At 40.7% G+C, this 14,752-nt stretch overlaps 1 protein-coding gene across 1 annotated transcript; it reads right to left on the reverse strand.

Moving 5' to 3' along the window:
- Positions 1-939: 939 nt before the first annotated feature.
- LOC139754257 (uncharacterized) lies at positions 940-13,754 on the reverse strand. Its single transcript, XM_071671606.1, has 3 exons — positions 13,524-13,754; positions 9,398-9,574; positions 940-3,026 (listed from the first exon to the last, which is right to left on the reverse strand). Exons 2-3 carry the CDS (start codon positions 9,572-9,574, stop codon positions 2,481-2,483), a joined length of 723 nt encoding a protein of 240 aa, XP_071527707.1. The 5' UTR covers positions 13,524-13,754; the 3' UTR covers positions 940-2,480.
- Between the last annotated feature and the right edge of the window lie 998 nt (positions 13,755-14,752).

Consider the following 14,752-nt stretch of genomic DNA (forward strand, 5'->3'; position numbering starts at 1 on the left):
ATAGGGGTGGCAAGAGATGTTCTTTCAAAACTTACTATGGATATATAGGGTATAAAAACTAAATACTGTAAAGAGTTTTTGCCTAGAAAGTAAGGCAGGTGTGCGAGTGGGAAGAGAAAAAGGCAAAATAGAATACAGATCCGTGCCAAAGGTGTGAGGGATATCACCATGGGTGTTTAATCTATCTGGATAGGATGGCCACAGGGGCAAGTGCAACTGGTATTGTTCATTCTGACAGACAGGTAGTAAGGTAGTAATGAGACACGAGCTGTCAATCAGGATCTAATTCTCAATGCTTCGTCACTCGTCTTGGTGAGGAGAATATATTCCCCGGAGACAGACGACTGTCGAAACGTTGAGATATCAAATCCTGATTGGCAGCCCGTGTCTCATTGCTACCTTATTGGGTAAATGAAGAGTTCTTGGTGAAAGGTGTCGTTCTACAGTATACTGCACAAAACATATGGGGAAAAAACATTGGAGGCTGAATTGAATCACATGGGGGAAGAGAAGATTTAAGGTCCTGGGAGTCTGTAGGGTATGGATGTTAGACTGTTATATTATACATGGCAGCTCGAGACAATATGAACAAATAAGGCCATTCTTCATCGGTTCCTGACGCTGTCTTGCAAAGGCATGAAAGGCGATTACATACAAAAGAATATATATAACAGTTAATACTCCTACTCTCGTAAATGTTATTCTTTTACGTGTCCTACATTCAAACACATGCTCAAACCAAACACATACTCTCTCTACCCTGCTGAACCTTATCTGTATATCTTACATCATCATATATTTGGTGCAAAATCCCACTGAATTCAAAGGCTTAACCTATAGATAATATATGACAATATATAAAACTTTTTATTAATCTTATTTTGTATATATATATATATATATATATATATATATATATATATATATAAATGCATCGTCCCCTTTTTGTTTATATAACCACACACACACATCTTAAAGACTTCACCTTCATGATCCAGAGCCATTTCGGCCCAGGCATGGTCCCTTCTTAGTGTGGAAAAAAGACACGTACACAAGGTCAAGTAGCCTTTGCATCTGACACGACCTGGAGAATGAGGCGTTTCACCATAAACCGTGACCTGACCTGGGAGGTTAAGGTCATAATAACACAGAATGGCAATCTTACAGATTCATTACAGTATCATGAATTATTCTACTAACAGAAAACTATCTACCCACTCCATGAAATTGTTTGTGGCATTCATAATACCAGGATGAACAATTCTTCTGTCAAGGTCATTAGACTTGAAAGCAATGTGACAGTTACTTCTGTGAATTACGTGATTAAATAATCAAAACAGGATAAAAAAGAAATCACACTTTCTTTTTGATATATTTTCTTATCAATATATTCTAGCGGAATGTGTCTAACAAAAATTTACTCCAAATTAATTTCATGTTTTGTCACCTTGCTTTAATGAAGAGAAGAATCATGAAATAGACTCTACTCCATAAAGAATTTTCTTTCATAAGATGGACAGTTCTCCTTCAGAAACAAGAATCTGTAATGAAGTCATGAATTTGGTAAAATCACCATGAAAAGCAAAGGGAGATGACCCCATCCTATCTGGTCAAGGCTTTTACCTCTCGGGTCAGGTCACAGTGTGTGTGTGTGTGTGTGTGTGTGTGTGTGTGTGTGTGTGTGTGTGTGTGTGTGTGTGTGTATGTTTGGAGGGATAATGCAGCTTTCCGAAAGTCATATGCTAATCAGATGCAAAAGTTATCCGTGCTTGTATTATATCTACTAATCATCTTCTTCCTCCTCTCTCTGCTCTTATTTGTACCAACTGAAAACGGCTAATCTTATATTAACGTCTTAATACTAACAAAATATATACACATACACTGAGGGGGAAAACCTACATAACTAGACAAGTAGCAAAATACATACATTTCACTAAAAAGAAAATGGGGAAACAAGGTTCTTAGGCCGAGATCAACATCAACATTACAACACTCTAAGATAGCCAAGGATTTGGCTCACTGTTGACACTATGTTGCTGACTTCGTCATCCTATACATCAGAGAAACCAGGTCCTCACCCACTCCAACCCACTAACCTTTTACCTCAGGTTATATCCTTAGCATCAGGCAATCTGACCTACATGACAGCTAAAAACATATGCCTAAAGATTATAACAATGCACGCGACCTTCGCTTCCCAACTAGTTTATCTCTAGCTATATTTGGCAGTAGTGGGGAACTTCGTATGCTAAACCTGGTGTTCATTATGACCGGAAAGCAAACGTTTTCAAAATCCAAACAATACAAACCCCTGAGTATTTTTAATATAAACATTAGCAGATCTGATATATCATCAACCAGGCACGTCCTCAGCTTATTCGTCAGTCTAGTCACTGTGGTTCACAGAGGAACCATTGTGGTAGCAGTCTCTCTCTTATCCAGTTAAGGAGCACATCGGACTATATACGGCGGCTGGTTTAGTAGACCCTGTTCCCGTAACTCCTTGCGTAGACACCGCCACCGTTAACACCAGCGTCGTAAGTTCCGATCAATCCACCAATGCCCTGAGATAGGATGCTGTCCACTCCTCTCCTGAAGGAATCCTCCAGGCAGAGACTCTTCGTGCTGATAACGGACTTCGTCAGGAGCTGGGTGGTGCTGATGATCGTGGTGGAAAAGGAGATCTGTGTCTTGATCCTCGTGGTGGCTACGACATTCGTGGTGTAAGAGGTGCTGAGCCGCGTCACGTAAGAGGTATTCCTGATGGTCTTCGTCACGACTTTAGTGTCCGTGAGCGTCACGGGAATATGGGCAGTGTGCGATAGTCCGATAGGCTGGTAGTCAATAGAGGCCTGTGGCAGATACTTGACCTGGGTAGTGGCGACGTTGAGGTAGGCCGTCCTGGTGACGGAGACGATCTTCGGCTGCGTCACGACCAGGGGCACCGCTCGAGTGGTGTACACCGTCTTCAGCACCACATCAGCTTCCACCTTGGGCACCACCTGCGTCACATACACTGGCACCTGTGGAGTACCACCGGCTGGGGATTAGGCAAAGATGTTTCTCCAACACATTACCGACACATATGTAAGCTGGATTTTCCGTGGCTTTGAGCAGAAGAGGGTGATGAAAAATTTACAGCTTTGACTTCAACAGAACATAAGAACAGGAACATCCTTTTAGGAAGGGGGAGGAGAAGGCTTTGAAATGATGAACTGCCGTGATTCAACATTTTTGGTGACAGCAAATTTTTGTTTTCCCGATGAAATGAAAGGGAAAAAAAATATCAACGGAAGAAAAACGTAATTAAGCCTATTCATTTGGCCGGCAGTCTTGTACCTTGAAAAAACCTGCGTATACAGAACCAGATGGTTCAGGTTATCATACAGGAATCTTATTCAAAACGAGAAACCTGATCTTATTCCTATTTCTCGATTATGAACACTTTTACGATCAAGTGACCATATAAAGGTTCCATTCAAGGAAGCAATGACTATGTGATGTGCATAGCAGTTCCGATTCAAAAGATCGATGTCTCAATATTTTGTTTTTTCGCGTTAGCTGAGACGGCATGGGCAACTGAAGCCCTAACCACGGCCATCTCATGAACGCTCTCTCTCTCTCTCTCTCTCTCTCTCTCTCTCCTGTAGCCTGAGCTAAGTACCCATTTCATCGACCAAACCCTAGGCGTGGAGGAACAGCTAAGTTTACTGTGGACCGACTGTTACAAATAGTTTTCGAACCTATACGCTCGACTCTAGGCAGCTCGTGAATGCGTCACAGACAGAAACGCTAACCACCACACCACGGAAGTCCATTACTTCCCACTCAAATAATGAGTGATCTATTGACAATAGTAAATTACCTCTAACCCTAGTGAATAACGATGAAATGAAATGGTTCCGATTCGTCTGAGCAGTACCAAGGGGAAATGATCGATATAATTCTCTTAATGTTCACTGCAGTACTTTCACTTTCAAGTAATAACGCAGCTATAACTTCAGACGGCACCTGTTTAAAGCAGATGACCAAAGCAGGGTCATATAGTCACTGTGTTGCTTACGGCAACTCGAGGATGAATCGTTGTGATGTCTGCCTCTTCTCCTACGCTGCGAAGATTTTGAACCTCTTTAACCCCGACATGTCCTTCCTCACCTACGGTAAAACTTACTATATATGAGTGTTAGCTTATACAATGATTCCATTTCGTTACCCCACGGTAGTCCGACAAAGACGCTTTGTGACCACTATAATCCTTTGTGACCACTATAATCCTTTGTGACCACTATAATCCTTTGTGACCACTATAATCCTTTGTGACCACTATAATCCTTTGTGACCACTATAATCCTTTGTGACCACTATAATCCTTTGTGACCACTATAATCCTTTGTGACCACTATAATCCTTTGTGACCACTATGATCCTTTGTGACCACTATAATCCTTTTGCGCTGTGTTCACAGGATGAGCAAGGGTTGCACCATAAATCCGTCTGTGATACCCGCACAACACAATTTGATATTTTAAAAGTTATTTTTTTTCCATTTACTGCAAAGCTCATATATCCACTTCTAATTCGTTCTCTATAACCTGACTTTTGCATTTCAGTAAAGGCATGGTCTTGATGTGGACTTTGGTCCGTAAATGAGCCTCGAACATCAAAAAATATTAAGTTACAGTCATGGTCTGAGATGGAGCTTAAAAGAGATATATGATTTTTGGCTATCTTTAGCAAATAAAAAAGTGGGGGTGGGAATCACTATGTACCAAAAACAAGGAGAAAACTTGTCCAAAATAAATTGCCTCCCGTTACAAGGAAAGAAAATGAAAGCGCTTTCTGTGTTGGATGGACACACGGGACTCGTTATATCAGTGGTTGTTAGGAGCATACAAAGACCCAACACATGTTACCCAACAAACAACATTGCTCACTGCAAAATACGCATGGCTTCATACACCCGTCAGTCTATCACTTGTTGACGTGGAATTAATGTCGCACAAGTTTCGAATCATTAACTGAAAACAATTACTAGGAACTTAAAAGTAAAACAAAGTTTGGAGAGTTATTATTGCTTCCGGGGATAAACAGGTGGAAAAAGGCGATTGTTATCCACAGTAAAATCTACTAACTAGTATTCCGTCAAGTTGTCGTTTCGATATCGCGAAACAAATCGGCAATAAGGAAACTGACGCAGAATCAACCTCCATTCCCTATGGTAACAGGAAAAAGTCTAACTCGCTCCAATACGTTAAAGACATAGCGTCAAAATGTGTAAACAACATACTCACCGGAACAAAATTTCCACGAGAGGAAAATGCAAATGTAACGAGATTGTGTAAATGAGAATTTAAATAAAAGACCCGCTAATGAACTACATAACAAGCGATCAGAAACCAACTCAGAAAGAAGAATGTTAGCAATGCATCAGATATAGTCAGAGCCAGTAAACACCACGCAGTCCACAGTTACTGCATCCAGACACGAAGCTCAGGTACATGCAATATCCAACATCCTTATCACTACGTAAAAAGACAAAGCAATAAACTACATTCGAGCTAAATTACCACTCATTAACCGTGTACTGACAAATCGGCATCCTCCAAGTTCAAATGGTTCGAAGCAGGCGTCTCGGCGATAAGAAATGGTGGATGGCAATGGAGCAGCAGATTCCACGGAGGCGAGAGCGTTTATATGTGAAATAGCCACCCGGGTCACTCTTCATATTAAAGCAGCGAAATGACGAACGATGAGAGAGTGCAAAAGCTCAAGGAGGTGACACTTGCAGGACCCAATACACAACTTTCACTACGGAGCCAAAGAAGTGGAGCGGTGAAATACGAATTCGCTAGAGTATTGAGGAAAAGTTCAAAACAAGATAGGCGCGCTCGAACACATTGTATGACAAAAATAGTACCTTTAAATCAAACATTCTTAAGAAAACACACTCTCGTCCTCTCAAATGCTGGTAGTGTTAGAAAACATCCAAACCACGTTGCATCATTGAAATTAGTCAGTTACTGGAAATAAGGTTTCTAAGTTTCCACTAACGCGCTGTGACATTTCCAATTTGTTCACGTTAAAAAAATACCCATAGAAGATAAGGCGGCATCTTGTGCAATTTCATGAGAACATAGTTGTGAAGAAATGTATAAAAAAAGATTACTTTTCAGACCCGACTTCAGCGTTCATGCACTACCCCACAAACATGTATACCTTACTCTACACGCATCAGGATATTTTGGAGGTAGAATGAAATGAGAATTCAGGTTATGGACGGGAGAACCTGATGATATTTGCTCTACTAGTCTGTACCTGGCATGAACCCAGGTCAAACAAGAGTGGACCCAGTAATCCCCGTTACGATGACCTATTCAAGCAATTCGAACCCACTAGTTCAAACATAACCTGTAATCACTCAGCATATTCACCAAACACCATCCAAATGGCTACCTATGTTTTAAGTGCTTAATACACTTCGTTGTCATTACTGAAATATCAACTGAAGACCGACCAATCTTTCGTAAAGAATAATATCTTATGCGACAAACATTATATCCTAGTATAAATATACCATCCATACCCGTGAAAGTGTACCGCCAACATGGTAACGGTTGTCAAACAGCCGAAGCCTATGCGATTCCAGCAGCCAATTTAATTTAATTATATAATTCAATTACTCCAGCGACTAAGTGAGATTAGATGAAGTTTTAACACGTCCTTTTGATATCAGTGTATTACATATAAAAATTTTTTTTGTCAATATACATAATACTTATCGTCTCATTTAATGTTCACTAAAATATAATGCTCAATATCATGCTTCACTACTATTACTAAAGTCTAAACATCATACTAACATTGCACAACACAATCAGTCGATGTTCCAAGATAATAACATTACAGAGCTATTCTACATTACTACCATTAATGAATATATAATCGCATCACCATCACTTACCTTCCGCCGCCTAGCTGATGTAGGGGCCTGAACATGCATCATTCGTCTTAAAGTGACGAATCTCTGAATATTATTCACTTTACAAGTTTTCCGAGTAGCAACACACTATTTAAGTAACGTGCTACACAGCAGGGGGTACTGTACACTATATATATCCAGCGCTCTCCTACCAAAGAGGAGGGCAAGACACGACTAAATTGGTACCAGGTTGCAAGGGGTTAATGACGGTTAGTTTGAGCATCGAACCGACCGTTTGACTGGATCATTGTTGACTTGTTAAACTTGATGCTGAGTGTCTCCATCATTATCATCATCAAATCTAAAGCTTTTGAATATCAAATTAATGGTACTTGTTTTTTTTTTATCAATCTTATTAAACCGGCGATCATTTCCTTTACGAGATCAAATCTCATGGAAAAGCTAGTATCATTTCATTGCTACGCTGGTGAAAGAGCTGTGTTCCCAACTTATCGCATAAAGAAATATATATACAAGCCTTTCTTGCTTTGGCTAATAATGTTTCTTACGACCTTTATCATCATAACTTTCCACACAAGCTTCTCCCACTACATTAATCATGGTTCTCTTTGTTTCCATTAGATCCAATTCAGACGGCTGTACAATTTCTTCACGTCATAATGAACGAACTAATCACACATCTCATCCTACGATCGCTTCGTGCAGTTCAAAAGAGCATTACCGCTCGGTCGACACAAACTTGACGGAGGGGCTGAACGGAACGGTATTCACCATAAAACAAAACGACTTCGTAAAATAAAAAAAATAAAAAAGTGACCAATACTTCGAAATATCACCCTGTTGCTGTGACTACCACTAGATACAAAATTTTTAATTTCTTTTGTTTCAATCTCCACAATAAATACTGTCGACGACTTCAGGTCACTTCGAAGTATCACGGAGCTTCATGCTAGCGCCAAGCCAAACATGTTTACATTTCTTCTGATGAATTACTTTCTAACAGCTGAATACATATTCATCTTCACCCAAATGATCCTTAAAAGCCCATAAAGAGTAACTCAAAATAGTAATTTATGAAATAAACGCATATTTCTATATAAATTTGCGTGGTAAACTTTCTTTTAACATTCGTATGTTAAAATGTACAGCATTACGTTATCTACAACAAACATAACTACTCACATATAGTCTATATACTTCATTACAGCATCAGTCAAGATACAACGGTTACTAATGCGGAAACACCACCACCCAAATGAGTCCTGGATCTCAAACTTGGGCTCATTCAGTGGTTCACTCCTTTCAAACCATAATTTTCAACGAAAAACTTCCTTACCTCGTCATGGTCATCCATAATCCATATGGATTAAACGATTATCTTGCCTTTCTATTTCCTTCCTCGTGTGATTAACGCTTGAGATCCCCTGAATGTCCTTACACCAAATGGAGATATGAGCCATTGTTCTTAAACTCACTGGTAAGTAAATAGTTTTCATAACGTAACATTAAGGAAACGCTTCTTAAAACAGAGATAAACAAAATCACAATTGTATAAACACAGGAACACCAGCTACATCCTTAAAACGCCAGTGGTCTGGGTAAACTGAAGCATGGAGGGTGTATTTACGAAATAAAACTAATCCAGATCATTAGCTACAATAAAAAAGTATAAAAAACAATACTGCAATAGCGCCATCAAATCGTTAAAGTACGAACCTATACACAAGAATGTGTAGAAAATGGTTACGTTAGCGTGTGAAGAGCATCACAGAAAACGTGTTTGACGAGGCATATCTTATATAGAACGCTAAGGGTTGACTTTGATCACCCTAACATATATGGTAACCATTGACTCTCCACCTTCTGCAATCCTTCGTAAACCGGCGGAACTTTGCAAGAATTGCATGCAATTCTATTCATTCTGCAGACTTGTTTCGCCACCTTTTCGACTTTTGTAGCGTTATCTTAAAGACTGAGATAGCAACTAAAATAGATACCAGACATCGCTTTAACGCTAGATTGGCACGACACGAGTCCGGGAGAGTTATTCTCCTGAATCAACAATCCTTAGTAAGACCCATGTGCCAACGGTGTAACATCAAGATAGTGGGCGTCTTGTAGCACCTACACCAACACTGTCGCTACGTCAACTAAGTATATGATATGATCTTACGTTTTACCTAATATTTTTCAGAATCACTTCTCTATTACTGGATCTAAATACCATTTTTTTTCAATTGGTACTTTCGTCGAAAATGATACACAAAGGAAAAGGTAGTATAAAAACAAGGGAATTAATGATCTGTTAAATGTCGCCCGCTATCATGATGGCTCCTATTATTCCCACAGTGGGATCTAGAGGATCGAATCTAAATAACCTGCACCAGAGGATCGAATCTAAATAACCTGCACCAGAGTGTTTCACTGTCTTCCCCTCCCCACTTTTTTCCTCACCTGTTTGTAGTCCTTGACGTAGGAGGTGATGTACTCGGTGCGGACGAAGCAGGGGACGGGGATGACTTTAGGTCCCGATGACTGTTTCTTCTTCTTAAATATGAAGGGTTCGGCCGACGCACAGACTACCAGAATCAGCATGAACGCCAGTACCAACACGACCACTCCGCGACTCATCTGCCAAACACCGGTACACTAGTGACACTCGAATTAACAACATGATAAGGTACACATAAAACAGGACAGACAATGATGTGTCACAGACACGATACAGCTAAACTTTTTTCTGTGAAGTCGTATGGATAGCATTATTATTCCATAGGTAAATTTTTCTGTTGGCAATATGATTTCATAGTTTCAACTCCTTGATTGACTACCATCCTCATTTAGTACCCTACCTTTAACTCACATATTCTTGTATACTTAATCACAGTTTCCCGCGTCAGTAAAGTCGCGCAAGCAACAAACGAGAGTGAGTCGCATTCGTTCACATCCATACTTTCATATGTCATAAATATACATTATAGTGTTAAAATGCCCTTAATCTTCTTCGTAATAGTGAAGTTTTTATTGTATGGAAGCACATACGAAAACCAGATAATAGAAAGCCTAATGGTCCATGACGAGGTTATCTTTTGGGGGATAGGAAGAGTATCTCAAATTCCTTATATATATAGATTGTGATATGGTAGCTTACGAGCTTTCAGCTCGACTATCCTGTCTCCTATATAGGTAAAGACCTTTAAGATCCTATTACTCTCCTCCACCAGACAACCTTGTCGTAAACCATTCGGTCTTCTGTAACCTGGCGTGCCAGTATACTCCCACAAAATGAAAAAAAAAAAAAAAAGATCGTACTACCAATAAAGTTAAAGACGCCATCCTTTATCATCAGCTACGTGAGCTTAATGCCTGGAATAAGGGCTCTTAGTACAGGGCGGTGCCTTTATTCTATGCAATGAAATCGTCACATCATGACCTGCATAAACACACAACGCTTTCTCTTTCTCGTTTGTGCCTTCACCTCTCTCTGTTACCTCACACACTCGAGTCATCGTCCACCTGATGTTATTGTTCTCCCTATGGGAACAGCTGACGGGTAAAAATAATCCTGTCTCTCTTCATTTCTTCCAGCACTTTATTTTTCTCTCGCTCCTCTTACTTTCTCCGTTCTCATTATCCGTAGAGCTTTCACGTTATCCACTTCTATTCACGATCACGAATGACACAGTACTCGACCATCTAGGTCCCTAGATTAGGAGTTTACAGACCATCTGTGACATATAATACCCGACTTCAAGCAACACTGGGCATTGTTAGTAGTTCCAGTACTTCGGTGTCTTGCTAAAGGAGGTGAACACGGTGGCGTTGGACAAGGTCATCGAAGAATGAAATATTCTCATGCGTTCGGCGACAAGCTGAGCCTCAGACAGATCGTGTTCCTCCAAGGTAATTGCGCTGAATTATTTTCTCTTCCGTGGCGTGAGACGCACGGCGGAGAGTACGATACCTCACCTTCCCTGGATGAACCGGACAGGACAGGACTCAAGACTGTAGTGGACAGGACATGGCGTTATGGACGACGCCAAACACCGATAGGATACGATGACACTCCGTGGACGGGACAGACCACTGTGGGCGTCACGAAGCACCGACGGACGAGAGAACAGGACGAAGCGCTGCAGATCGGACGGGAGGCGATTACAACGTACGGCCACAATCGACATTGCTAACTAATTCGGGAAATTATGTTGGTATGGAAATGCAATGAATACCTACGGTTTTGCATCAAACTCTCCTCTAATGTTCACCAATAACCTCTATTGTCTTCGGCAATCCCATTTAAATGTTAAATAAATTGACACCATAAAATTTTGTTTCAATAAATCTAGGCTACACAGCTCAGAGTAAAAAGGTGTATAATATTTCAAACATTTTTCACAAGTGAAAAAGAAACAGCTGCTTTAATTAATTATACTGCAGTGGTATTCAGCATAATCAAACACGACCTTCTGCAGGTATATTTCAGTGGATGATTATCATGGGAAAGTTCATTACTGGCTTATCGTTAAGCTACGTCGGGCAAAAGGGGTTGTGGCTAGGCTCGTTGCTGGCCAGAGGCGTCAGGCTCCTGCAGCACTGAGTCACGTCAGTATATTTTGTTCCACAGGAAACAACGTGGTGTTACGTCCTGTTTGGTGCACAGGTATATTAAAGGATATTGCAAACATATCCAAGTAAAAGGGTATATCACTGAATTTTAAGGGTGATCGTATTTCACACCGCTTCATCCATATTGGTATCAGTTTTCTAATTTTTTCGGAGCATCGGTTTTCAGGGAGTGTCAAAACATCTAACCGAAGACATTTACGTCACGACAATATATTTCACTCTTGGTCACGTGAGAAGTTTAGGGAGATACAATCTTATTCCATGTGGCTAGCTTCACTGTTATCTGTTATCTGAGAACATAGGATGTAACTACATTGATCCATTATTTTTCAACAGTTGGTTATGATTCTCATGAAAGCATGAATGTAATTGTCTATGAGGCTTTCTTCACAGTCGATTCTGCTGAGAATACTGGTAAGCAATGCCTTGTTCCACGATACTTGGCTCTTTGCTGGCTCTAGAGAATATATAGTAATGCTCCATACAGCTTGTTTCACTGTTGGTTCTGATGAAAAGATAGGTATGTTACAGCCTTGTTCCAGATGGCTAGCTTCACTGCTGGTCCATGTGAAATTCTACGATGCAGTCTAGTTCCATACGTTTCACAGTTGTTTCTGGTGAAAATGATGTAAGGCTTGTTTCACTGTTGATGCTGGTGGAAATACAGAATGTTCCTGCCTTGTTCCGCGGGGCTTGCTTCACCGCTGGCTTCACTGAAATTATACCTGTCTATTGAAATACCTTTCACAGCTGGTTCTGGTGAGAATACAAGAAGGTAATGCACTGCTTCACTTGTGCCGCGAATTAGGAGCCACACCCACGCTAACTTCCCCTTTCATGATAATGGCAGTCTAGGCAAAGGACAACTTTTGAGTTAAAAACATCAAGTTATTCCTTGAAGTTAGTGGGACACATACACACGAGATGGGGCCACACGAGTATAAAACTCCGACCTCATACAGTACTAATTGGTAATTACAATTAAACACAAACGACATGGGGCCCCACCACTCTCAATCGCCCTCCCTGCACAATGCATATTGGTAACAACACACATTTAGCTGAAAATGTTCGAAATAGGACCCCACTAATGTAAAACAACCTCCTCGTACATTACAAATAGACTACTGAACAGTCTTTTCTAAATAGGGAGTAATCAACTAAAACACAGTACAAGACACTAAGTAACACCCAGAAAAATTATCAACGAAGAGACACTTCTATAGTAGTACACTCATGGAACATGCTTGGAATGCTATAAACATTATATGATAGTAGAGAAACAATGTGCCAGTGAATTCTAAACTCCTTCCTTATATATACACACGTCATCACAATGGGTTAATATCGCATATAAATACACTCACAAACACGTATGCACAAAGATACACTCAAACACATACGTAAGGAAACACGCAAGATACACAACGAATAAGTTACTACCTCATTATATTGCACAAATCGTTAAATCACAAACGCATATTAGTACAAGGGCATACAAAACCACACATACATATGGTTATCAGCTTGTTTGTATGTAACAATACTCAACTATTAGTAACGAATTACAAACACTTGTATTTCTAATGTACGAGCGGAGAGTTTTATACTTTTTTATGACCCATTTTATAAACAGTCTCAGCTACACAATGCGTGTGTGTATGTGTGTGTGTGTGTGTGTGTGTGTGTGATTGCTATTTGCGTGTTACTGTGGCGGAGATCTCCACCCGTGTTGCCCGTTGCTTAACATTGTATATATATGTACCTTATCTTTGCACCTGTATGTGTATACACTCACATCCTCGAGCCTAATCTGCAGTATGTGTGTAAACACACACACACACGAGTAAAGACATTTGCAACTACACAAAGTTAAGACACGGGGCAACACGAGCGTAGACCTCTACCCTGGTAACAGACAAACGGTTATCACACGCTCACACCCACCACCTACCTTGCCTCTGGTCTGGTCAACGGTAGAGTGGCGGCAATCGCGTCGCTGCGGCTTAAATAACCTCAGTGCCAGTGACGTGCGACATCAACTCGAGGATCAAGCTCGAGGGGGTGGAATGGTGGGGGATCAGGAAGTGTTCCCAGGGTAGTGCTGGGAGGGAGAGAGGGAGGGAGAGTCTGAGGTCAGCTGTGCTCCCTGGCGAGTCATAATACTTTCTCCCGCATTTTTTCCAGACGAGAGAAATGTCATGTATTCCCCGTATCTTCTGTTCATCTGTCGTTTTTGGGGAAAAATGAGGCGGGTCTTGTCTTAGAATTTCAACTGTCATGGTTTGCTTTTATTATATCAAAATGCCCTTTCAGTTCGAACATTCATTTTTACTCTCTCTCTCTCTCTCTCTCTCTCTCTCTCATAAACTGTGAAAGTCTAATACACATGTTACCTCGCAATCACATCACAGCACCTTGAAACTACTCTCAGCAAACATTCACCATTACATCAGCAATCAGAATACAGAACATCTGCATCACTATACAATCCACAATTACCCTCTTCACCCTTGAGAATCACGATTCCATCATGTACCCTCCCATCACCATCAATGAACAATTACACAAAATTAAAACTATCCTAAATGTCCCATACGACACACATGACATTCACTCCTACTATCATGAACATAAACACAGAGGCCGTAAAGAAGTTAAACACTCCGGGAACACTCACGGATATACGATTTGATAGAGAAAATCTTTGAAATAACCCGAAAAACAATTTATCTGCTCCACCCTAAACTACGCCTCACCTGCCTAGACATCCATCGACTTTGTCAAAAGCATATACAACAAAGCACGCCTTTCAGAACACTCACAACAATCCCCAGCTGCTTAACTACTACAGACATACAGCATATGCACAAGGAAAGGAGAACACTTCCATTATAGTTTAAATTCGCGTCCTCATCCATGTTCTCCGTACCAGCACTATACCGCTCCCATCCAAATCATTTCACACCCAACCTGTCCATTTCAGCAACATAAACCTACAAATCACTCTTACCCCAACATACATGATACTGACAAAACGGGAAGTCAATGAACAGAACCATGATATGTGAGGCGGCCGGGGTAAACCATGGAAAGGTCTGCAGGTACTGGTTGTGGACGGGGATTGTGGTTTCGGTGCATTACATATGACAGCTTAGAGACTAAATGTGTGCGAATGCCGTC

This window comes from Panulirus ornatus, chromosome 16 (assembly GCF_036320965.1).
Source record: "Panulirus ornatus isolate Po-2019 chromosome 16, ASM3632096v1, whole genome shotgun sequence".
Lineage (NCBI taxonomy): Eukaryota > Metazoa > Arthropoda > Malacostraca > Decapoda > Palinuridae > Panulirus > Panulirus ornatus.

Coding starts and splice junctions, on each gene's coding strand:
- LOC139754257 (XM_071671606.1), bottom strand. CDS start 9,574: ATGAGTCGCGGAGTGGTCGTGTTGGTACTGGCGTTCATGCTGATTCTG. Junction 3,027..9,397: donor ACGTCAAGGACTACAAACAG/GTGAGGAAAAAA, acceptor GGTACTCCACAG/GTGCCAGTGTATGTGACGCA.